A 23,729-nucleotide genomic window follows, 5' to 3' on the forward strand; every position below is an offset into this window, starting at 1 on the left:
TAGATATGCTGTAGCTATCATTTTTCTGACTTGTTTCCGCCCATTCGACTTTATCTATCGTCGATGTTCCTTTTGTGTTCCGAGCTGTCTCACGCTTCCTTATTCTAATCCTATTTGGCAATTTTTTGTCCATTTTCCTAGGATTGTTATAATTGAGACAGAAGAAAGATTATTGAAAGGGATCCGCAGATGTCGTTCCAATTGTGCTCTGACTGGTTAAATAATTCGAATGAATGTGGGCAAGAAATAGGTATTGCAATACCTACTCGATGCATTTTGGGCGTTAAAAACTATAGAATATATCCGCCGTGTGTAATCGTTGTTTATAACGACCCTTCCTGCATCAATAGCAACGATTCAAGGTTAACTTGAAAACGCTAATCACCAAAATTTTGGGTCGAGAATCTGTTATAAAAGCCACTATGACTCCCTAGTGTATTTTTGCCTCGAGAATCGAAAAATTGTAATCGTCTTGCCCCTAGACGTCAGAAATTCAAAATGTCGAATAATATGGCATGTTGAGAAAAGCTGTTGTTTCATATTCTTCAAAATTAAATCGCATTACAATAATTACTCCTGCCAAGATTAGATGAGTTTGGATCGATACGATTCCGATGTTATTTCAATGCTATAATGAACCTAGGAAAAGACACGGAGGAGAAAAGAAGTATCCAACGTCGTAACTTCTACTTACGCAGACAAAAATTATTTTCTAACGAACTTGTAATTCGTTGGTGGTGCCGAAATTAAATCTCCTCGACAGCGCGTCCGGTCCTCTCGAAAATCTTTTCAACCCTGCCATATGCAGTATGGCTGGAGATACCGCTGGAACAATTCATGCGAAAATTGATTTCGGGGAAACACGTGATGCTGTTATACACTGATAAGTTATAATATCTGATGTAATCTCATTGCCACTAATGAAAATCACGTACTATATACAGGTATATCCCGCGGTGCAAATTATAAAGTGACAGGTACCGTGGTTGATAAAATGATTGAACGAAAAACACTGGCTATTCTACATAACCATCTGTCACGAAACGAAAAAAGTCTTCTCCGTGGTCACGACTAGAGCCAATAGTCAACAAACAAACAAGCAACCCTCTTGAACACTTACACTTGATACCCGCTATATTTCAAAGATTCTTCGATTCGATCACTCTGGCAAAATCTCTCGCACTTTCCGCACGGCACGCGCAAGCTCCCAGTGAACAGTTATAGTTTCCTATAACACATGTAGCCGGGTGACGCAAGTTTCCCCTTCCACTTTCTTATTCAACAACTTGTGATATTCTACTACCACAGCAATAAAAACAAATTTCGAAAAGGAATTAACTAGTAAGAATGGATTAGTTTACTTTTCCATCTCGAGAGTGCGCTGCGAAGAAGTTGGGTTACCAACAAACGTGGGGGAAAACTCAAAAGTTCTACTAACGTTTGGTTACTTCATCACCCACCTCGATTCAGGTGGTAATGACTGTGATACGAAAACGACGTCGTATTCCCTAACTGTCCTTTTTCCTAATATTATAGTTTCTTTGTGCCTTCGTTGATGTAATTACTTGGATCTTTTCATTTCTTCATAACTTTTCGGACCAACTTAAAGAGTCTGGCCACCCAGATAATTGCAACGTTTTCATTTTTCTTTTCAAATTGTAATTAACCCTGAAGTATTACCAACAATTTGAACCATAACTCGTAATGGAATTCGCGAAATTGCCAAAGTTAGAGGCATTTTACGGTAGAAGGTCAAGTCTCGAACTATACGGCTTGGACACGCAGCTGTCCTATTGTTTACTTTTGTATGCATCTATTACGCACTCGGAACTATGTGATGTGATTATCCTGGAGACCGAAGACGTTATTTAGGATTTTGGGAGCGTGAAGCGTCTCTCAGTATTCGGCAAGTAACCTACAAGCACGCATCGCTACTTATGAACTATAATTTCACTTACAAAATGGAAACAAAGAACGAACTACCCAAGCTTATCTGGGTGAAAAGGAGACGAAGTCTTGATGGAGTCGATCGACCATTATAAACCGCTAAATCGATTTAAAATGGAGCAGGAGAAGGTGAGTACTTATAGTCACACAGCAAAAAAGCTGAAGGCTGACCGCAACATCGATTCACCGCTTAGTGCGAATTCTAGGTATCGGATTCGAAACTTCATTAGTGTTTTTTCGGCAATTAGTAACGTCGTGAAGTGTAAATAATGCAACGGTGATGCACACTTCATGGAATTGAACATTCGTGCAAAACAACCAATATCTATTCTAGGCCTCTCATCAATAACAAGGCGTATGACATAAACAGACGAAATATGTTCGCATTCCAATTGTTGGGAATTGGTCTGAAAGGAATAGAAAATTTTTTTGGGGTCATGGATTTACTAAAAGCGATCTACCATTCGTTACACGATACAGTTTTCGAGCATATTCACGCTGCTGCAGAAAGTGTATGTAACATATCCATGAAAAATGCTGTGAAGTAAAAACAATAATTATCAATAAAAATAGGAAGAGGTCCAAGTTTGTCTGTTTTTGATGACAGAACTTGGTGGAAACGAGGCTGCTCTTCACTTTACGGAGTATCGACAATTATTGGATATTAGTAAGGCAAAGTGATAGATTTAGTAGTGAAATCTTCTTACTGCAAGGCTCGTGAGTATTGGAATAACAATAATTGTATAGTTGAATACGAGTCGTGGAAAAAAGATCACGGAGAAGAATTTTCGTGAAGTCCGCTGGAAAAATAAAAGTCGATAGTATGGTAGAAATATTTTTGAGTTCGATAGAGAAGTATAATGTCCGATACGCGAATTAGATCGAAGATGGAGATTCAAAGACTTATAAAGGAATTGTTGACGCTAATCCATACGAAAAAAAAATTATAAAAAAAAAAGAATGTGCAGATCATGTGCAGAAAAGAATGGGACCACGACTTCGTACCGTCAAAAAGCCACAACAAAAGTCTTCGAGGTAGAGGAAGGCTAACCGATAAGCTAATCGCCGAGCTAACGGTATATTATGGCCTCGCTATTCGAAGGTTCTCTCATTCCAAAGACGAAATGAAGAAAGCTATTTGGGCAATGTTCGATCACAAAAAATCGACCGACGAAAAGTCACGAGATGAAAATTGTTCTGCGAGAAAAGACTCGCACTGCTCTTGTCAAATACCAAAGGAATCGGCAGTTTCGATGAATATACGCACAAGAATGCTCCCCTCAATTCGTTCAAGATGCCATTCGACCTCTTTATAAGGCTCTCAGTTCAGGCAAATTGTTTTTATCTCCAAGATGAAAAAATTTATCATCCGTAAATTGTAACAATTGTCAGATTTGATTTTACCGACCAACTAGTTCAAGAGAAAATCTTTCTAAGACTTTTTTTAATATATTCATTTATGAGTACAGTAAGCTATTGTTCATGTAACTTGATGAGATTTCATTGCTTTCCAACTTTTTTTTGTCTTTTAAATCTTTGGTTAGTCATATTTTTGTTGTAACACATTTTCCAGCTCATTGTACGTCCCATGTATCTTTCAACATGGATTTGTAACAGTTTCCTTCTCGGTCAGAACACGGAAATGAAAATTTGATTGTGGGCTAGCGCGTTTGATCAACCTTAATGGAATTCCTATGAATTTTCTCTGCTTCAGATTACCATTTACAGTTCAGCTGTATCTTCAAACTGCTAATCGGAGAAATAATCATTCAACGACAAACTACTTCACCCGGAACACCTTTATATACGACATAAAAATATATTCGAGCATTTTCGACGTGAAACAAGAGTCTTGAGAGAAGTGAACGAACAGAGAGACGACGTGATACCGAGTCAGCGAAATCGCCGTGATTTGGACGATCGGGTGAACGAGGACTTCGAAGTACTTCGGACTGCGAAATTGTCGAACGGGTGATGAATATAGTGATTGACAGATGGGAAAGAAGATAGGAAGCGTGATCGACCTAAGAGAGATAAACGAGCGGGTTTTCACGGGGTAAGGCAGGAGTTGTAAAAGTGAGAGGACGATGGATACTCAAGTCGTCAATTCCGGAAGGGACACGAAACTATACATGTATATGTATGCTGTCATTCGAATACATACACCTACCAAGGATTTTCTCGGTGGCTGATGGGGCCCGCTTTCTTCTGCCGCAGCTTCGACCTTCCTGTTTTTTTGTTATTGCTGGGAAGCTTTTGAGGAGAAATGTTTTTTTACGTGAGCTTGATTTCTTTGTACAAGGAGAAAAGTGTGTTTTCTTGTCAGTAACATGAACTTTACACAGTATGTCGTATGTAGTTGCACAAAATCATTAATGTCTTTAGTATTATTCAAAGAAATGCGTAATTAAACGTCCCTGAGTATGTAAAAATTGAAAATCAAATTCTGTCTTCACGTTTCGTTTACACTTTGCACAGAGAGTTCTGCCCTGTTTGAAAGATCAGAGTTTCTAATTTTTTTTCACCGCAATACTGACGTCCCAAACATTCGTAATAAAGCTCAAATATCTTTATTCTAATAACACTATTGAAAAAAAAAGAAACTTTACAATTTGAAAAATAAATTTTTTGTAACCAAGTTTATAGGAATAGAAATCCACTGTACAAGTCTCTTACATATAATTGAGAGTTCAAACGCTTGTGACCTACCTTGCGAAATTGTTTGCAGACTGACGAATTGAAAATTTATAACAATCCTGTTCCAGGATGAATCGAGAGGGGCAACTGCAACCAGTAAAAATTGGTCCACATTTCAGAATTAAAATGACAAGCGTTACCCCTGCAACAATCTCCGATGCCGTAACCTCCTTGCCGAAAAACGCCAGTATTAAAACAAAATCGAGAGAAAAATTTTATTATTGAGCTTTTAAATCAAATTAAATCTCAAATGGGGAAAACCGATGAAGTTGAGATTGCGTGATCAGACTGTCAATATAACATATTCCGTTTTCACCCCGGATTTTATTGAAACTCGAGTTGAAATCGAAATGAAAATATAGCAAACAAGCTTGAACGGTGAATTTTGATGTATTGAAAATATGATAAAAAATACGTTATAAGGATCTGCGTAAAGCGGCGAATAGTGTGACGAAACAATACTTCTTGGTCCGAACCGTTTGGGTAGGGAAACCAGAATAATAAAAATCAAACAAACCAAGTGACAGCTAAATAAGATTTAAAAAAGTCGTCTAGGTACTTGGGCAAGCAGCAAGCGGTCAATGGTGCTCGGGGTCATAATCTATTCTGAATGTTTGCTTGGATTCTGACCCGGTTCGAATGTCGCGACCTACACCGACGACACCTTTATATATTATATGCCAGAAGTAAAACACAAAGGAATTAGTCTGGAGCACCGAAGGATTTCGTCTGGAAAGGACTTTGCCCGTCTTTCGGTTTGGTAACCGAAGCGCATGGGGATTCTCCACGTTCTCCCTGACCGACGTCATGTAATCTTTGCCAAAACGTACAGTGTTTAATGAACGTGAAGCTGAGAATTGATGGCGTGCAACGATCACGTCGCGGCGCGATAAACATACGGGAAAAGTTTTAGTGGCTGACATAAACCAATTACACACCCTAATTACACATTGTTCAGTGTGTGTAACGTCGCCCTGCAGCAGGTACGAATAATTAATTAGATTTTCAATCAAAAATTGAACAATCATGCGTGCGGGAAAAAATTCACTATTCTAAAAATAAAAAGGAGAATCGTTAGCAGGCGCGGATTCAGGACAGATTTTGGGGGAGCGGGGAAGGGGGGGGGGGGGGGGGGGGGGGCAAAAATAAAAGTACCAAATAAAGTTTATAAAAATTAAAAAAAAAAAAAAAACATACTGTATTCATGACTGTGAAATATACTGTAAATCATGACTGTATTTTAAAATTTCATTATTTCGGTTTTTAAACTTCAAATCGAGGTTTGCCTTGATGAAAATTGTTGCTGAGTGATTTTTTAATAACTAACAAGTGAGACAAATTAGAACTAACAGTTATTGACCTAAAAAAATTCTACAAAATCGCTCCGACCTGATTTTTTTTTTGTCGATAATCACTGTAACAAGTAAACCTTAACTTTGCCGTTGATATTTAAATGACATTTATACAACATAGATGTATTTAAAAAAAAATCAAACTTTCCTAGTATTGTGGAGAAGTTTATTTTATTCGTTAGGAATTGAAACGAAAATTCTGAAGTCAAAAAATAGAAATTTTTAGCAAGGCTTGTGTGTAGAGAAGCAAAAGGCAAAGTGGAAATAATCGGCTTTTAAAAACATGTAAATTGGTCAAGGTATAAAGTTTCTCGGATGCTTGTTTTTTCTAAAAACCGCCGTGTATGGAAGCGCCTCGTGTAACAACTCGTCCCACTCTTTCGTCCTGTTTAAATAATCTTTGTGAGATTACTAAAAATCGCTAATTTGCAGTAAATTATTGCGATTTCATAGTCCTTCAACAACTTCTGCAACTTCAAGATTTTTAATTATTTCGTGAATATATTTCAAAGTAATGTAAATTGAGTAATAAAAAATTTTATAAAATCAATTTTCAAGGCTTGGTTTCATAGAGCAGTACATTGCAGGCAATGTTTTTTTATACTCAGTTGATTGATTATTTAAATGAAAGATCGATTAAGATAATAATTGAACTATTGTTGTCACCACATATCTTACATTGTCGAGATAGTTTTAAAAAGGTCATAGGGGGAAACCAGAGTAAAAATGCTTCTTGCGAATATCTGAATGATATTTTATAGACAAGTATAGACAAGTACATGTACTATTGAAATACTAAGATACTGAATGTATCAGGCCTCAATCTCAATTGGATACGGAGAAAAAAAGAAAATAACAAAACATACAAAATAACTTTCTCAGGATTGACTAGAATGATTTATTTGAAAATTAATTATGTTATTGAGAGAGTGAGGAGTATTTATAGACACGATAGACAGATTTTAAAGTCATTAAATTCGTCCTGAAAAAATTATTATCTGAAATTTTTGGTTCCTTACTGTGATACTTTTCGAGCCTAACGATAAATAAACTAAAAATCTGTCCATTGTGTCTATAAAGGCTCTTGACTATCTCGATAACATTTTGAATTTTCAATCAAATCTCTTATGTCAAACGTGCAAAAAAAAAGTTTTTTTTCTCAAAAACTAATCGGTTAACGTTTGGTGCTTTTAGAGATCTAGTATTTTAAACAGGGCTGTGCAGGTTCCCGAAATCTCGGGAAAAAAGTTCCTAGTTCGAGACGAGATTGTATCGGATCGGGTTTTTTGGCAATCCCGGAATGGTGAGAAAACCCGGCATTTTCGTGAAACCAGAAATTTTTGAGAAATCCGTAACCTGAGCAACCAAACTTACCTAATATTCCTAATATTGGATTGAATACTAAATTATAACAGTATATCTAAATGACATCAATATTTTCAGTTAAAAGTATAACACCTTTCATTTGGAGTTCCGGGAATCCCAAAAATTTCAACAAAACTAATATTTTCGTGAATTCCGACATTTTCATGAATCCCAAGATTTTCGAAAAACCCACCCGACAGTAATAGATTTTTCACGATCCGAAGAATACACAATATATGGAAATTGATTCTGCGACAGCTAATTGTTCTCCGTAGCCAGTTACGTTGGCAATAAATTGCAATTGAAGAATTTCAGACCGTAGCACGCCACCCGCAAAGTGTTAGGAAAAATTAGCTGTCGCAGCATCAATTTTTGTATATGTACACCTTCTTATCCATAAAATATCATTCAGTTATCCGCAAGAGGCATTTTTACCCTGCTTATGCGCCTATGGCTTTTTTTTATATCTATCCAATATTTTAAGGTAATGTTAGATTAGTAAAAAAATATATTTCGCAATATTCGTTCAACAAAATGAGCTTTAACATTTGAAAACCTGATTTGTCTCAAAGCCGAAGAAAAATAATTACAGATATACGAACTTTTGGGGAGAGATCCCCCCCCCCCAGACGGCCTTAGATCCGTGCCTGCTCTAGTAACTAATTAAATTTGCGTGAGTTTTCCCGTTAATTGCAAGCTTCTCAACTCAAAAACTGTCCGAACTAATGTACTAGTCGAGGTAGGGTTTTCCCACAAACTTGACAATAATGTCTGTAAACTCGTAAACGGGTTATAGGAGTTATCGGGATACTGATGGCAATCGCATGTGTGCAGGTTCAGGTGGTGGCACCGTCGGGCAGTTAATACCCTGAGATTATCTGAGAAGTGAAATCGAATTTGCTACCATGTTTTTGCCACGTTAGCTAGTTTCATTTTTTTAGGTTTAAGCGTGTTCGAAAAAAGTAAGTATATTGAATTAGCCCTGTGAAACATTACAAAAACTTTTCATTGAATAATTAAAATCTCAATTCGAATGCGGTATACTAATGAATACCACTTAATACTGTCAGAATAGATATTTCATATAATTTTTGTAAACGAAAGTTTTGTATGAGAAGCACCGTATATAATGCCAATGTCAGCACGTGAAATTGAATTATTTGTAAGTGCGCATGCGCGAAAGAAATCATAATGTGTAAAGTAAAACATTTTTAATCTGTGCGCATGCCAACTTATTATTTCCGTACTGAAAATGATCATGTGTTACATTGGTAAAAGGTTATGACTGAAATTCACGTGCAATTTGTAACATGGTTTATTTTTGTAAATTCAATAAAATACATAATAAATTACACAAGCACTAGATGAAAAATCGTATCAAGGTTACACAGTTCACTATATGATTTGTGATTTCGTATATCTGATACGTGCTTTCGTAATTTATTATGCGATGTTTTATACATTTTATCGTACTCAAAAGATAAATCATGTAATAAATAACATGTGAATTTTGATCATAACGTTTTATAAATCAACACATGATCATTTTTAGTAGGGCGGAAAGAGGGTACTTTATGCACACTCCACAAGCTTTGAGAATCAATCATGTTGAAATTAGTAACGTTATCGTCACGATTTAGGCTAAGGAAAAACAGTTATTTCTTTCGTGAAGTTAGAATTGTTTGAAATTTAGTAAACCGTAATAAAACAAGATATAGGCTTATATTCTGAAATTTTAGTTCTTTCATTCATCGTGAAAATAAGAAAATAGCAATGTTTTCCCCAATATTTCGTAACGATAACGTTGCTAGCTTCAGTTTCGTAAAAGTCAAACTTTCCAAACGGGTGTGGGAAAACTTAGTTCTCACATTAGTAGACTGATAGCAATTCAGAAGGCCATGTTATATCTTTTTGGTATAATTTATCAAAAGCAGTGGTTATGCATTTTTTAAGAGAAGACTAATGGTTACATTTGAACATGAAAGATTAATTGTTACATTTGAACAATGATTGAAATTCAAAGATGTAGGTGTAGATGATGTAGACGATTCAGGGTTATTGGTTGATGCAGATGCACCATGATTCACTTCAAATTCATCTTCACGATCTTTTTCTTTTTGTGGTGACGGTGGTGCGGATGGAGAATCTACTTCACTACTATCTGAGGATGATATCGATGGACGACTATGCGCTGATTCAGCGATCTGTTCGCAAGTTTTGGACTTATTATGCAGTGAATCTTTAGTATATTCTTCTGCCGCTGGGTTGGATCTCCATTCACCCTGCTGCTTCATAGTTATGTCAGATTCAGCATCGACAGTCGATGCGCCATTATTCACTTCAATTTCATCTAAAACTTCTTTTTTTGGTGACGGTGGTGCAAATGTGGAATTTACATAACTATTCCTAAAGGAAGACGTCGATGGACGTAAATGCACTGTTTCGGCAATCTGTTCACAAATTTTGGTCTTCTTATTCAACGAATCTTTAATATATTCTTCTGCCACTCGATTGGATCTCCATCCACCATGGCGCTTCAAAGTTGTAATATCAGCTCCAGCATTGGCAAGTAAAGTCACTGAAGTCCGCCGAAAACTATGACCAGTATACGTCTCAGGCTCTGGCAAATTCAAGTACGACGCAATTTGCTTTGGCATACCGCCAAATTTGTTAATTCCGATAACTTGCTGCGTACACTTTCCATTCTGATAATTTAAAAAGAATCTATTGGACATTACATTTTTTGGACGGAGGACAGCGTATCTTTTGAAAATGTTGTAGAATTCTCCAACAACTGTGAATGACCGTAGCTTATTGGTTTTAGATCGCCGAATTACTATTAGCGCCATAGAGCCATTGTCATCAATGTCTTTTATGGTTAGGTTACAGAGCTCTTCTCTTCTACACGCTCCAGTCACTCCGAGAACTAGGGCAACCTGAATATGAAATGGTAATTATTAACGAACATCTTTGTAATTATGTACTTACAAGTATATGAGTAATTATTGTGATTTACCTTTGTTGCCAAGTACTGGTTATCGGGAGCATTGTTGAGAAAATTTTCCACATCATTTGATGTCAAAACTTTCGATTTCTTGCCATGATATCCAGTTGCTTGTCGTTTCAAAAATGCACTTAATCTCGCGTATGTACTCATGTCAACTTTGTGTTTAGCACCGATTGTACTTTTCAACATCGAATAGTGGCTCCACAATGTTGATGGCTTCAAATTTTTTGATAATTCAACGAAATATGCCATCAGGACATGCTCAGAGAACGATGTCGTCTTTCTCGTTTTTTTCCATTGCATAAATTTCTCATAAACAGACTCGTACTTCTCTCGAGACCTCTGCGGCAATGTATTCGCTGCCACATTGTTAACCGATTCCAGGATATCTGGTGACGCATTGCCAGCCGATTCTACGACATCTGGTTCCTCCTTACAATCGACGAATTCGATTTCACTTACACTCATCTTATTCTGTTAAGAGAAATTCTGCGAGACACGAATAATTGGTAATAATATCCCGCACAACGGTGAAAGTAACGGATTGATTAACCTAAATGCGTATCTTACGCCCCATCGGGCCCGATAGCGTTACTGCTAGCACGCAAAACCAAGTTATCTGAGAGTGCGCAAGCGTGAAGAAGATCCTGGTGAGGAAATAGTATATTGCATGACAAGTATGGAAAGTAAGGGCGATATTCGTTCAACTAACGATACTACTACGCCGCCCTACCGGACTTGAGTTGTACCTTTTAATCTTCAAATAATTAAGTAGGAAACTGTTAATTATAATTGTTTTGAAAAAGAAAGTACATTTGTCCCTCGCTTCGATTATTCTGTAAATTAAAAAAACCCAAACCCTACCGACTTGAATTTTCATGTTTGCATTGCGTTGAAGTTAGCTATCCATTATAGGATATCTTTTATCATTTACGCAAGAAAGCCGAAAACTAATTGCATACGAATCGTCGGTTTCATTTCACTGAATAATCGTAGAACAAAACAATGGAATACTTTTTTTTTTACTATGAAACAATAATAATCAACAGTGCCCTACCTAATTATTTTAAGCGGTAACTGAAGAATGTTTTCAACATTAAATCGACAATTTTGAACACGAGAGACATTGGTCGAAGATACGCACGTAAAACGTGCAAATCTTCAAGCGATTTCAGTTGGCTGCACCATAGACATATAAGAATAGACCGCTCGAGTCATGGGTGAGCGTGTTAAGTCGGGTCTTTTGCTCACTCCCGCGGTTGATTCTTACATGTCTAGGCCGCACTGAGTGTGATTTTCTCAATTTGCAGCTCAGCGGGCGGAAACCTACAGCGTTTTTAGTTGGCTGGGATTTCCCTAGTTTTCAATTTAGGGTATGTTCCGATATTAGCTCTCAGTGCTGTCAACAATCATTTATCTCTTTTGCGCTGCCGAGTTCGATTTTAGCGCTGTCAGGTACGTTCGGAACGCACCCTTAAGACGTGTTTACACGATGCTAGAAATCGGACCGATTTTTCGGACCGAGAAAAAGTTACCAGAACTCGTATCGTGTATACAGCAAACTCTGAGGTAAATCGTAGATCAAAAACGCGGATAGAAAAATAGATCGCGTCCCATTATTCATCCGCGTTTTCGATCCATGATTTACGTCCGAGTTTGCTGTATACACGATACGAGTTCTGGTAACTTTTTCTCGGTCCGAGAAATCGGTCCGATTTCTAGCATCGTGTAAACACGTCTTAGGCCATGTTCGTAAATTGACTGCCAGTACTAAAAATTCCCTAGGACAGAGACAGAGCTGTCCATGAACTCGGCAGCGCAAAAGAAATAAAAGATTGCTGACAGTACTGTCAGTAAATTTTCGAACACGGCCTTAATAGCAAGGGCGAAAAACTAGGGAAAACGTACACTTGCGGCCAGCCCTCTGACACTCTACACTGCTCGTATACCACAAAATTGTACGCGTCTTGTCCCCGTTTTTTAGTTCTTCTACGTGGCGCTAGTAGACTTCTGAACACGCTCGCTGCCCTCGCTGACCGCGCGCAAGCTTGTCAGATAACTACTAGCGCCACTAGTGGTGGAAATTGGCAGCAGAATCGAGGGACATTTTGCGAACCACTTTTAACAGCGTGTGTCAGAGGGCTGCTTGCGGCCAATGAATCTGAGACGGCTAATTTTTCACACGAGACAGTTATGTTGGCAGCACAGGAAACGTACAGTGCCATGGTCGGCCGAGCGCGAAACAAACTCAATCTCAATAAACGTAACATAACCCATGAGCATGGAAATTAACCGTAGATATGTGTCAATACAATAAGTCATTATCCCGCGATATTCTATGGTTAAATTCGACGGTCATGAGTTATGTTATGTTTATTGAAATTGAGTTTGTTTCGCGCCCGGCCGACTATGGCTCTGTACGTTTCCTGTGCTGCCAACTTAACTGTCTAGTGTGAATAATTAGCCGTCTCAGATTCATTGTCCACAGGTGTACATGCCTTGCACAGTCAGTTAAATATGCTACTAGAAAAAAACCGCAGTTGGTGGGCACTCTTGCTGCCAGTTGGAAACGTTTTTACAGACTTTACTCTACGGGTCGAGGCAACGTAAAGAGAGTAGAAAAACCTGAGGAATATTTGAGTATTCCGTTAAACTGTTTTTTTACGTGCAGCAAATAGCTCAATGCAGCATGCTCTGATTAGTCAATTCACAAAAATCACCATTTGGTGACGTCTTACGATGCTATTTCATGAGCAGTAAGAAACAGCAGTGGCTTAGTAACTTACTAGTGTTCACTAGCATCAATCTGGTAATTTTACGCAGCAGCAGCGCTGCTCATGAAATAGGTCGTTGCTTCTTGTGATCTTGTGGCTTGTCGCTCGCGAAATTGAACTGCGAGCAGCAGAAACGTGCACCGGAAGTGATAGGGGAAAACTGCTGCTACTGCTGCTTCTTACTGCTCATGAAATAGCACCCTTACGCTTGGGGATTCTGATTAATTGACCAATTAGAGCATGCTACATCCAGCTTCTTGCTGCACGTGATAAAAGCAGCTTACGCTCACTCGGACTGCGTTCGGAAATCAGCTTCCAGTGCTGTTGGTAGTTTTTGATCTCTTTTGTCCAGCTGAGTTCGCGACTAACTCTGCTTCTGTCCTAGGGAGTTTTTAGTAGTACTAGCTATTTTTGGAACGCATGCTCGATTTTATAGTGATTTTTAACAGCTGCACATGTCGTCGGACGAGCGCCATCGGATAAAATCAGAAGATCGACACAAAAATCCAGCGCGAGGATGTAGTTAGACCCACAGGCAATAATTTCAGTCGCCAAGTACCGATTAGAATTTACGATATAATGGACGATTTGCATTCAATTGCATGTCTCAGATAATCCGGCAAAAGAGAAATAATTATAGAATTAAATATTCATGTTTTCTTATCTTAAATAGGTAGCTGGAACTCAGATAAAATGTTTCTCTGAAGAATCGTTGTCGAGCGTTTACGTTTTCGAACTTCTAGAATATGAGAAAAAGGTTCTTCGAAGAATTCTGATCTGCATGTCCCTCTGTTGGTCTATCAGACAAACTCTCGCTATGATCTCGAAAACGGCTCAATGAAAAAATTGGAAATTCCCTCACAGGATTTACAATGAAATGTTGGGTATGAAAAATTGGTATGTCCCAGTCACTTGAACTTCCTGTTTTACCGGAAGTAAATCGATTTTCAATCTAACTGACAAACAAAGACGGTGAAGCATTTAAATTGGCAAATGCAAATAATTTGAAAATAATTGATTTCTGAGAAAAATGTTTCACACAAAAGTTTTATCATCCTGAAGCGGAATCTGGAGGCTATAATTTTTTTCACATTGGTGGAGGAATACCCTTATTCTTTTTACAGATTCGTCTTTAATGTGAAAGAAGTTGTCATTTTTGTTTTTAGCGGTTTTTTGTTCCGTCCAGTTGTTTACGAGTTATTGAACATTCTCAACATTTACGAATATGTCAATCGTCACAAATGAATATCTTTCGCATAAACCACTTGGAAAACGTAATAAATATAATGATTTCACAACACTCTGTTCAATCAATAATCAGTGTCCCACATGTTCGGAATGATATCCTTCAAGATCGATACACGACTTCGTAGATCAACAATTACCACACTTCTTGAAGATTTACCATCAGAAAAAAAGATAAACATGTTGTTCCAGCATGATGGTTATCCACTGTACACTGCACTAGTACACTGGCCAGCTCCATTATCTTACTTGACCACACCAGAGTTTTTGTTGTGAGGATATCTCGAAAGAAAAGGTTATAAATAACCGTATCGAGAAGTGTACCGAACTCGAAGGACATCATTTCAAACATGTGTACACTAATTATTGCCTGGACAGAGTCGTGTGGACTCATTCTGTTTATCAATTTTTTCAAATAGTTTGTGCAAGATATTTATTTGAGCCATATTGGTAAATTTTGAGAATGCTCAATTACTCACAAACATTCGAGCAAAAAATTAAAATAAAAATGATTCCAACAAAATTGCGTATTTTCTCAAATAAAATACGAATCTGTGAAAAAAATAGAGGTACCTATTTCAAAAAACAAAGTTTACCTTCGTGTGATTATGAAGTCCTCTATTGACTTGGAAAAAATTATAGACATTAGATCCCATATCGAAGATCATCAAACTTTGGTTTGGAACATTTTTCTCGACAATACTTCATTTTCAAGATATTTGCGTTTACCTCCTTAAATGCCTCATCCTTATACATACTATATATTTATATATTAGTATATACGTTTTTCTCAATAAACGATGTTTTTCCTAGTTTACATATTTATTTTGTTACATCCACCAGACTTTAAGTTCTTCCACACATTTACAGCTACCTTATACTCTGCATCCTCGTCTTGTCATTACCTTGCTGCCTTGGTTACCATTCCATATCAGCAGAATGCTCTCTCTACTCCTACACTGCAACTAGCCAGTTTCTTGCATCCTTCCACCCATACATTCACTCTCAAGTCAACTTCGGCGAGGATCTAAATTCTGCTCTCCTTTTTCTGCTCCACATCTTTATGCACTCGTAATTTGTAAGTAGAGAAAATATGAATTCTAATTGCACTTGTAATTTGTAATTAAGGCAAAAACCGATAATTACATTTGTAATCAGAAGAAAAACTAATAACATAAAAGATACTAATATCACTCGGAATTTATAATGACAAGTAGTATCAATACTAATTATATTCGTAATTTGTAAGTAAAATGTTTCTTATTAGAAATTACAATTGTAATTAGTATTTTTTATTCTTCTAAATACAAATTGAAATTGTAATTAAGAATATTTTAATTGCAAATTACGAATTACATTTGTAATTTAAAGTACATTAGTAATTTACAATTAGAACGTAATTAATTCAAAAAACTCCCAAGACTGGGACGAAGTTGAAAACTAAGGAAACGTGAAAAATAAAAGGAATACAAATGGAAAACGGGTTGACATATAAAATTTATTTATAAAATATAAATTGATTTCATACAAACTTATGTGTAACTCTGTAGGAGAGCCCGTTATTTCTAATGATCGTCAAAAATGGATAAAGTTGAAACAATGTTTTTGAATTATAATTATACAAAGATTTATCACATTAAAACTAAAACAAAATAGTTCGATTCATACGACATAAATAATACGCATCGGCAAACTACTTTTGTTGTAACGAACTAATAGAAGCTGAGTAAACGAATTTCTTTTCTGTTTGAATACGTCAATTGAGTGACAGTAATAAAATGTCAATATGAGTAAGCGTAACTATGAAATCAAAGAAAATGAAGAAGAAAATAATATGCATTTGACTATGAACATATTTAAGAATGAAAAATACCTGCGACAATAAAAATAACTGTCATCGTTTACGTAAAGCACCAAAACTTCGTTTCGTTTGCTCTAATATCAACTTAACTTATATCTATATGCTTAAATATCACGGATGTTTCGTCATTTGGTTAGATTCATTTACAGTGCCTTATAAAATGCTTATACATTGATGTATTTAATATTTAATTGCCGAACGTGCCACCGCGACCTAGATGAAATAATTTTTCTTATATGATTGAATGGTGACAACATAGTTTTAGTACAGCAAATTCAAATGCCAAAGCGTACTCACCACGGCCAATTGGCGGAAACTTTTCGGTAGAAGCCTTCCTCAAATTGATTCCTCTGCCACCTAAACCAAGAATGACAGTAAAAGTCGATAAGACTACTTTATTAGAACCTCGAGAAATGGGATTTTCCCGAAATGTATTTGAGACAGTTGATGTGCAAAGTCAATAGACATTTACCAATCGCTGGGAAGTTCATTTGATCCATACTCGGTACTTTCTCGGTGTCACTTACGCTCATGGCGAAACCTATTGAGATAGAAAATATTCATGTATGAAATATGTGCAGAATTGATGAAGTGAGGATTTCACGTCGATGACACATCCAATATAAAGGGGGTAAAATACTTGATTTTATCCGTGAGTAAGGGCATGCAGGATCCATTTTTGACTTTCTCACTAGCAGGAAATTTAATTTATATCATTCAAGAGAAAAAAACCTACGAAATGGTTTCTATCCAGTAATAAATTGAACTCAAAAGATTTTCAATTAAAAGTTTCTTACTTGGTCCATGTGGTAACCGAAGCGGTCTTTCCACCTTCTTCTGCTGAAAGAAATTACAATTTAACAAATTTAATAATAAAAACAGAAACATTGAAATAAGAATAATTTCGGCATTCATAACTCACCGCTAAAGTAGAAGTAGATTGAATACTAGTGCTTGGTGCATTCGGATCACATTTGTTATCTGGTACATTGGAATTTAGCAATTTGCTATGATCTATAATTTTTAATGGTTGAAAATTTTGTCGCCGTTCTTGGTCTTCCTTGTAAGTACGCGCAGAGGTTTTCACCCTATGTTCTTCAGTCACCTGAAGAAAAAAACACATTAATGTATTATTTACAATAACAAACCAGCAGCAAAAGACATCTGATTTGAAAAGGCTAGCCCTAGAATTTTGCGCTGTTTTCGTTACTCATCCTTTGATCGACAGTTTCATTTTCGCAAATAACTCAGGGATGGCTTGACGAATTTTGATTGGAATTTAGTTAGCTCTATGTTGAGAAAACTGCATCAAATGTGAGCAAACTAGTTAAAAAATCGTTTATTTATTTTTAAGATATCATCGCATGAAAAATTAACACACCAACACACACACACACACACCCTGATGAGGTCTTGAAAATGACTGGAGGTGATTCACTAGACCATAGAACGTAACTCTAGTGAAAATTCAAATTTTCCAATTCAGAATGATTAAAATGTCTGCCCTTCTCTGGAGACAGTACTGTTGTGAATGTCTCATGAACTGTACGAAACACTCGAATCACAGAACTCAAATATAATCAATCCGCACATATAATACATGCTTTTTTCCCAACACCGCTGAAAGAAAGTTTGATTTCAGAAGCAACGATGGTGTCACTGACAGCACGTAAAATTAGTGTCAGGTAACTTATGCTCAATGACACGGTGTATAAAATTCAGTAATTCGTAAGTGAACATACCTAAGAAAGCCTTGGTAAATAAAATTTAGCATTTCAATTGTACGCATGCACCAAGGTTGTTTTGGTGCACTATACGTATGCGCCACAGGCTTCGAAAATTAAACTTCCCAAGCAAGTGTCGGAAACCTTAAATTTTGAAACATTTGTAGTATAAAAATAATTCACTGTTTATTACAAGTAAATTTCCAATTACCCCTGTCATAGATCTGATTCGATTTACACTTTCAGCCATCAAATTATCCATGTCACTTTCCCGCTTTTCCTTCAAATCTCTTATACGATCCATGTCAGTATTCAGTGGACAATGGGCTCCGGGCTTCATTTCAATGCCCACATCCAAGCAACAAAAATCACATATGGTATATGCCCACCGAATCACAACAGATAAGCTACAGTGCATTGTTGCTCCATCTATATTTTGATGATACTGGAAACGAAGCGTTTCGCATTAGTATATGTGACCAATCGAGAAATTGAAATATGGTATGCTTTTTGCCCTTTATTGCCTGAATCAAAAGCATTATTAATTCTATCATAACTGTTTCTGAAGATCGTGATATAAGTTACTTTTCTGTAAAGTTAACAATGATGCTGTATTAGGGGAACCTCATACTTTCTAAACTTCAGAAGTATATTTCTTCTTAATAATTATAATAGCTTCAGTTTTGAAAAAGTACCCGCTTCCAACGACGTGAAACTAGCAGGTAGTACTAATCCTTGCTAGATATATGTTGTCACGTTAAGGCAAGGTCTTTAGATCAAGTCAATAACTAGAAGAAATTATTTTCACTTGGATAAAGATCTTCAAGTTATTCAATTTTTGCAAGTTATTTCCTTCAATAAATAAATAAAAAAAAAAAAAAACAATTGCATAGGTTGAAGATTGAAGATGTATGTTAATTGTGCACTCATTTGTTTTGGGTATGCTTACTGCATACTGCACTTACATCACATGCGATACCTGACACATAGTCAAAAATATCCCTGTGTATTTGGTCCTCTGCTATTGTAAGCGCTGGAAAACCGACAGTATCAATCTTTGATGCAGCAGTGTTGCGAATGTGATAAAAAAGTGTTTCCAGTGAATAAACTCGGAAAATGTCGGCTGTTTGGCCTGCAATAAAATATCAATCGATAAAAAATCAAATCAGTACTGAATAAGAATTGTATTTACTGCCACCCCACCAGTAAATTAAATTGTGTACAATGGATTGTGAATAATAACATTGAACAGTCAAGTAATAACATTTCCTGTCAGCTTCATGTCTTGACCTCGGTTGTACTTCGAAATAATGAATGGTGAAAAATTGAATACTTTAATATCTTTCAAGTATTACGTCAATGTCAAAGAATGCTGGCAACCATAAAAGTATCAGATCTAGTAATCAAAGAATATATTCACCGACAGTCTTAGCCATTCGGCTCAATAGTCCGGGCACAATTTCCATTACACCTCTCGTTGTGTAGAGTGGTGGTAATTCATCACCAACTGTTTCAGGTTTCAGTAAGTTTCTCAATCGCTGATACATGATGCCAAAGTTTTTTTCACCACCAGGCGGGTTGGGACTAATCTTATGAGTAGCCTCTGAGTGTTGTAAGGCATCAGATGCGTATCCCATTGGAACGTCCAAGTCAATGATTTCGTGGTAAGGTTTGGCAACACCATCCTTAAGCGAGAACTCAGCGACAGCGAACTCAATGGGATAAAAATCACCCTCTCCATTTGGAAGGAGCTTTCGACAAAGCCAGTTCACATGAATGAAGTAAAACTTCTTGCTGATCAACTCTATGAAAAAGAAAAATTGGTCTCACTGACAAACTATTGGGAGTTTAAAGTTTTAGTGATTGTTATCCTTGTTAAATAGCAATACCCTAGTTTTTTTTCATTTTTCCATATAAGCACGTGTACTCCAAGCGGCCATTTTAACGCCACACAAGTAGCGCCACTCTACCCGCAGTGATAGTTTTCATTGCCAATAACAATAAGATTTAATGAGGTTGAATTTTGTGGCGTTAACCGTTGAGTTCATTGTAATGTAAATTATCAATGTGGTCTGGAAATAGGTGTGCACTTGAGCGATTGATCTAATAAGGCATTTTTGACAAGATTGAAGTTAGTAACGTTATCGTAACGAAACATTGGGGAAAAAATCACTATTCTTTAAATTATACAATTATTTTTAAGGAACTGAGATTTCTAAATATAAGTGTGTCCTTTTTTATTACATTTTACTGAATTTCAGACAATTCCAAAATCGTGAAGTAACGGTTTTTCCTCAGCATGAATATTCCCTCATTATTACACAACTTTACAATTATCTGAAATTTTTTAAACCGCAGTAAGGCAAAACATATTCATATTTGCAAACTCAACTGTATCAAAATCAATCTAAAATTGCACAATTAAGGTTTTTCAATTCAATTGAGGGCTAAACCACTGTCAAAATTGTTTACACCACGTCTCCATTTCTTCAGTCTCCATATTTTATCAAAATTTTCATATGTCTGCATTATTGATAAAAATCCCTAGAAATCTTCAACAATATCTGAGAATCCGTCAAAATGATCTGCAATTTTGTCCCATTATCTCCGAATATCTGCTAATATTAACTGCTCATTGTACATTAAACTTCCATTATGATGCCGCCCTAGAATTCAATGTTTCGATACGTTACCATTCCCAACTTTGATTCCAAGACTATTTATCCTACACAGTGAATCTATATGCATGGTAAATTTTGTAGTTTCATTTTGCTATGGGACAAATTCCTTTTGACAGGAAAATATTGCAATGTCACACAAACATATTAAAATATTACACAATAGCAAACAAGATTTAATGATCTAACATAAAGTGATAATACAGTCCTATTGAATCGGACAGTGTGTAAATATTACATGTTAACAAAGTTCAATACTATATTATAATCCATACAAGGATGATGTGCCAACTTTGCATGGAGTAGCAAACAGCTGACTTATCAAGGCATATGTTCGAGTAGTCAGCCAGCATACCATAAATATGGAAATACAAAATTCAGAAACTCTTTCAGAATACTAAGCAAGAAACACAGTAAGATAATTATAGATAGGCAGAGTTACGTATCGCAAGAGAAAGTCATAATACGCATGCTCCAGTCTGATCTGATGGACATATAGACTGAGTCTGAAAGCAACTAGTGTCTTCGATTCCATAATAGACTCTGGAAGATTATTTCAAAATGAGTTTTGATAGGTAGTAATTCAAAAGAAAAGGATTTGCTACTTTGGTGCGCCAGAAACCAACCGAGTGATTGGCAATGAATCAGCTATTTTCGACTGAAAAAGTGCAGTAACATAGGTATGAGAGTCTGTACGTACATAACATGGAATAAAGCAGGAATTATATCGTGAGTTTTTCTAACAGCAAAAAAAGAAGGTCGTCACAAACGTTATCAAAACAAATAATATTCGACGTCAAAACGAATAATATTTGATGTTTGGGATAACCATGGTAGGATATGATGCTCAACTTGAACATGAGCTGTAAACTCTGATTGCCCGAATCAGACACACGCATAGTTTTGCTGTTAGAAAAACTCATGGTATACAGCTATCTGTTTTACAAAGTGATCCAACTCAATTTGAGTTGATACGGCGCTAATATGTATCTAGCACATGCATTCTGTAGTCGCTGCAGTCGCACATTACGAACACTAGGTATGTCATAAACCACAGCTCCATAGAAGTCAATGCTAGGAAGAACGAGTGCAGTGATTAGCCAATTTGGAAGGATAAGAGCAAAGTTTTATGAATTTTTCGACAAGGTGATATAACGTCCTATTAATTTTGTGATAGACGTTGATGATGTAGTTATTCCAAGAGATTAGAGGTCTGTAATAGACCAAAATTACAAGTGCTGTTCGAGTATGGGATGGCATTCCCATACACCGCAGTGTGCGCGTTGCTCATAAGGTTCACATGTAAAGCTACCTAAAACTATCGGAAAATAGGGTTTCAGTTTTTCAAAAATTTATTTGTAACCAGTCACTCTTGGCCCATTCACATATGATGTGGATATCCTTGGTAACAGATCTAAGCCCTTCTAGTTTATCATTCGGGGAAGGGGAAGAGGTATTATATCTATAGAATTAGATGGTATGCCTAAAGTAGATGCCTGCATTATTGAATCAAGTTTGGAAACTCGTTAATAAAAATGGAGAACAGCAGAAAACCTAGAACAGAATGCTCTGGAACCCTGGGTTTCACATACTGAGATGACGATAGCAACCCAACACATCCGGTCCCTTAAGTTGTGGAATAATTTAGCATGGCAGACTATATCAAATACCTCACTCAAATCAAAAAGCATGACTAAAGAGATCTTATGATCATCCAGAGCGTACTTCAGGTCCTCACACAATCTAAGCATGGTCATTTGCATTCTGTGGCTGGGACAAAACTTGGAATGAAAGAAGTCTAGCAAGCCCGAGAATACCATGTAATTACTGAACTACCGATATGTGATTTACTCAATATCCTTGGACAGCCTTCAGAGGTTAAAAATAAGTCAGAAAATGCTAAGAACTACAGCATGTAACCAAATAAGTGGTTGTAAACCTCTAGCATCGATACTGACAAAACTGGTATCACAACTTTGATGTAGCTGCTTGGCATCAGCTCTTCTAAGAGTTTTGTTTTATTTTTTTGAAAATTAGTAAATGCTTCTCAAAACTCGAGAATAATACATATAGTTGAAACAAACGTATTTTTTAGTAAAAACAGGATCAAGCGAACTATTCCACAATACAGAGACTGCAGTCCCTAAGTCAGGTGTGATGAAATAGCATGGTTAATTATTCAAACTTACCATCTATGTGACCCGTCATGTTGACTGTCATTTTAATGTAGTCATTCATATTGTCTTCGAACTCCTGTTTCCTTTTGGCTTCCTTTTCTATGAGTGTGATTGGCACCCCCTGCGAAGTGTATTTCATACCACTGATACCGCTTTTTACCTTAGCATTTTTGGCACGAGCCTCATAAGGCCCTTTTTGTTGATCCGTCATTTTCTGCAATACAAGCCACAATTTATTCAACTGTAATCTGTTATATGCTTTTATGATCGAGCATAACAATTTATGAATTTCAGAAGCCGACATTTAGACGACTATGAAAAAGTTAAAGGTGGAAAATGTGAAAAGGAAGTCTGTACCTGCCACTCCGGGCTGCAAACTGTGGCGATTTCTTGGAGGCCACCGGGAAATCTTTTCCCTTGAGCCTCTTGCGTCTTCCTGAAGTCTTGCATGAAGAAGTAAAACGCGTTATGTTGCTGTTTTTTCGGCATGGTTGATCGGGTCACAAGATTTATTATTTCTCTTCTTCTTGCGGAGATAGATTTTCTACTTGGATCAAATACGATACAAACGAAGTTAACTACTGATTTGTGTTGTATAGAGATCAGTGAAGTTAACGCAGAGCTCAAGGGTTAACAGCAGTTAAGATTTCTGTCTTCGTATCACAAATTTGAATCTCTGCAAGTCTATGGTCGTTAGGATTTCTGTCTTCGTATCAGGGAGACTAGAGTAAAGGAGTGGACATAGCGTGCTTCAGAAATGTACACGAAATCCCGGCCTAAAACGGCGGCGCTGCGATCAAAAAGATCGTAATCATATATATATATATTTAGATCAGACACACTGTTACTACTTATTTCCTAACCTCAATGTGGCAAAATTCGTGCAGTGTTTATGTTTACAT

General features: G+C 36.7%; 2 protein-coding genes and 1 long non-coding RNA gene across 4 annotated transcripts; 1 reads left to right on the plus strand and 2 right to left on the minus strand.

Annotated features, from left to right (window-relative positions):
• Positions 1-7,771: 7,771 nt before the first annotated feature.
• On the minus strand, positions 7,772-11,041 carry LOC124182739. The gene is made up of 2 exons (XM_046570363.1): positions 10,378-11,041; positions 7,772-10,297 (listed from the first exon to the last, which is right to left on the minus strand). Exons 1-2 carry the CDS (start codon positions 10,834-10,836, stop codon positions 9,299-9,301), a joined length of 1,458 nt encoding a protein of 485 aa, XP_046426319.1. The 5' UTR covers positions 10,837-11,041; the 3' UTR covers positions 7,772-9,298.
• Positions 11,042-13,959: 2,918 nt separating this feature from the next.
• LOC124182749 lies at positions 13,960-23,345 on the plus strand. The gene is made up of 3 exons (XR_006870851.1): positions 13,960-15,465; positions 17,891-17,933; positions 23,122-23,345. It is a non-coding gene; the product is annotated as an uncharacterized LOC124182749 (long non-coding RNA).
• Positions 15,861-23,320, minus strand: LOC124182748 (protein maelstrom homolog). Of its 2 annotated transcripts, none has more exons than XM_046570378.1 (10): positions 23,185-23,320; positions 22,840-23,041; positions 19,393-19,776; positions 18,938-19,104; positions 18,184-18,417; positions 17,171-17,353; positions 17,046-17,085; positions 16,721-16,789; positions 16,546-16,605; positions 15,861-16,461 (listed from the first exon to the last, which is right to left on the minus strand). In XM_046570378.1, exons 1-10 carry the CDS (start codon positions 23,314-23,316, stop codon positions 16,436-16,438), a joined length of 1,497 nt encoding a protein of 498 aa, XP_046426334.1. In that variant the 5' UTR covers positions 23,317-23,320; the 3' UTR covers positions 15,861-16,435. The 2 variants fall into 2 exon arrangements, with proteins under 2 accessions (XP_046426334.1, XP_046426333.1); XM_046570377.1 differs by having other exon boundaries at positions 17,046-17,088.
• Positions 23,346-23,729: the final 384 nt, after the last annotated feature.

The sequence above is a fragment of the Neodiprion fabricii genome, chromosome 5 (assembly GCF_021155785.1).
Source record: "Neodiprion fabricii isolate iyNeoFabr1 chromosome 5, iyNeoFabr1.1, whole genome shotgun sequence".
NCBI classification, from domain to species: Eukaryota; Metazoa; Arthropoda; class Insecta; order Hymenoptera; family Diprionidae; genus Neodiprion; species Neodiprion fabricii.

What these genes read in the sequence shown, in the direction of transcription:
- LOC124182739 (XM_046570363.1), bottom strand. Translation starts at nt 10,836, where the DNA reads ATGAGTGTAAGTGAAATCGAATTCGTCGATTGTAAGGAGGAACCAGAT. An exon ending in ACCAGTACTTGGCAACAAAG is followed by an intron (nt 10,298 to 10,377) that starts GTAAATCACAAT and finishes TTTCATATTCAG; the next exon opens with GTTGCCCTAGTTCTCGGAGT.
- LOC124182748 (XM_046570377.1), bottom strand. Translation starts at nt 23,316, where the DNA reads ATGCCGAAAAAACAGCAACATAACGCGTTTTACTTCTTCATGCAAGAC. An exon ending in TTTGCAGCCCGGAGTGGCAG is followed by an intron (nt 23,042 to 23,184) that starts GTACAGACTTCC and finishes CTTGTATTGCAG; the next exon opens with AAAATGACGGATCAACAAAA. An exon ending in TCGGTTACCACATGGACCAA is followed by an intron (nt 16,790 to 17,045) that starts GTAAGAAACTTT and finishes CTATCTCAATAG; the next exon opens with GTTTCGCCATGAGCGTAAGT.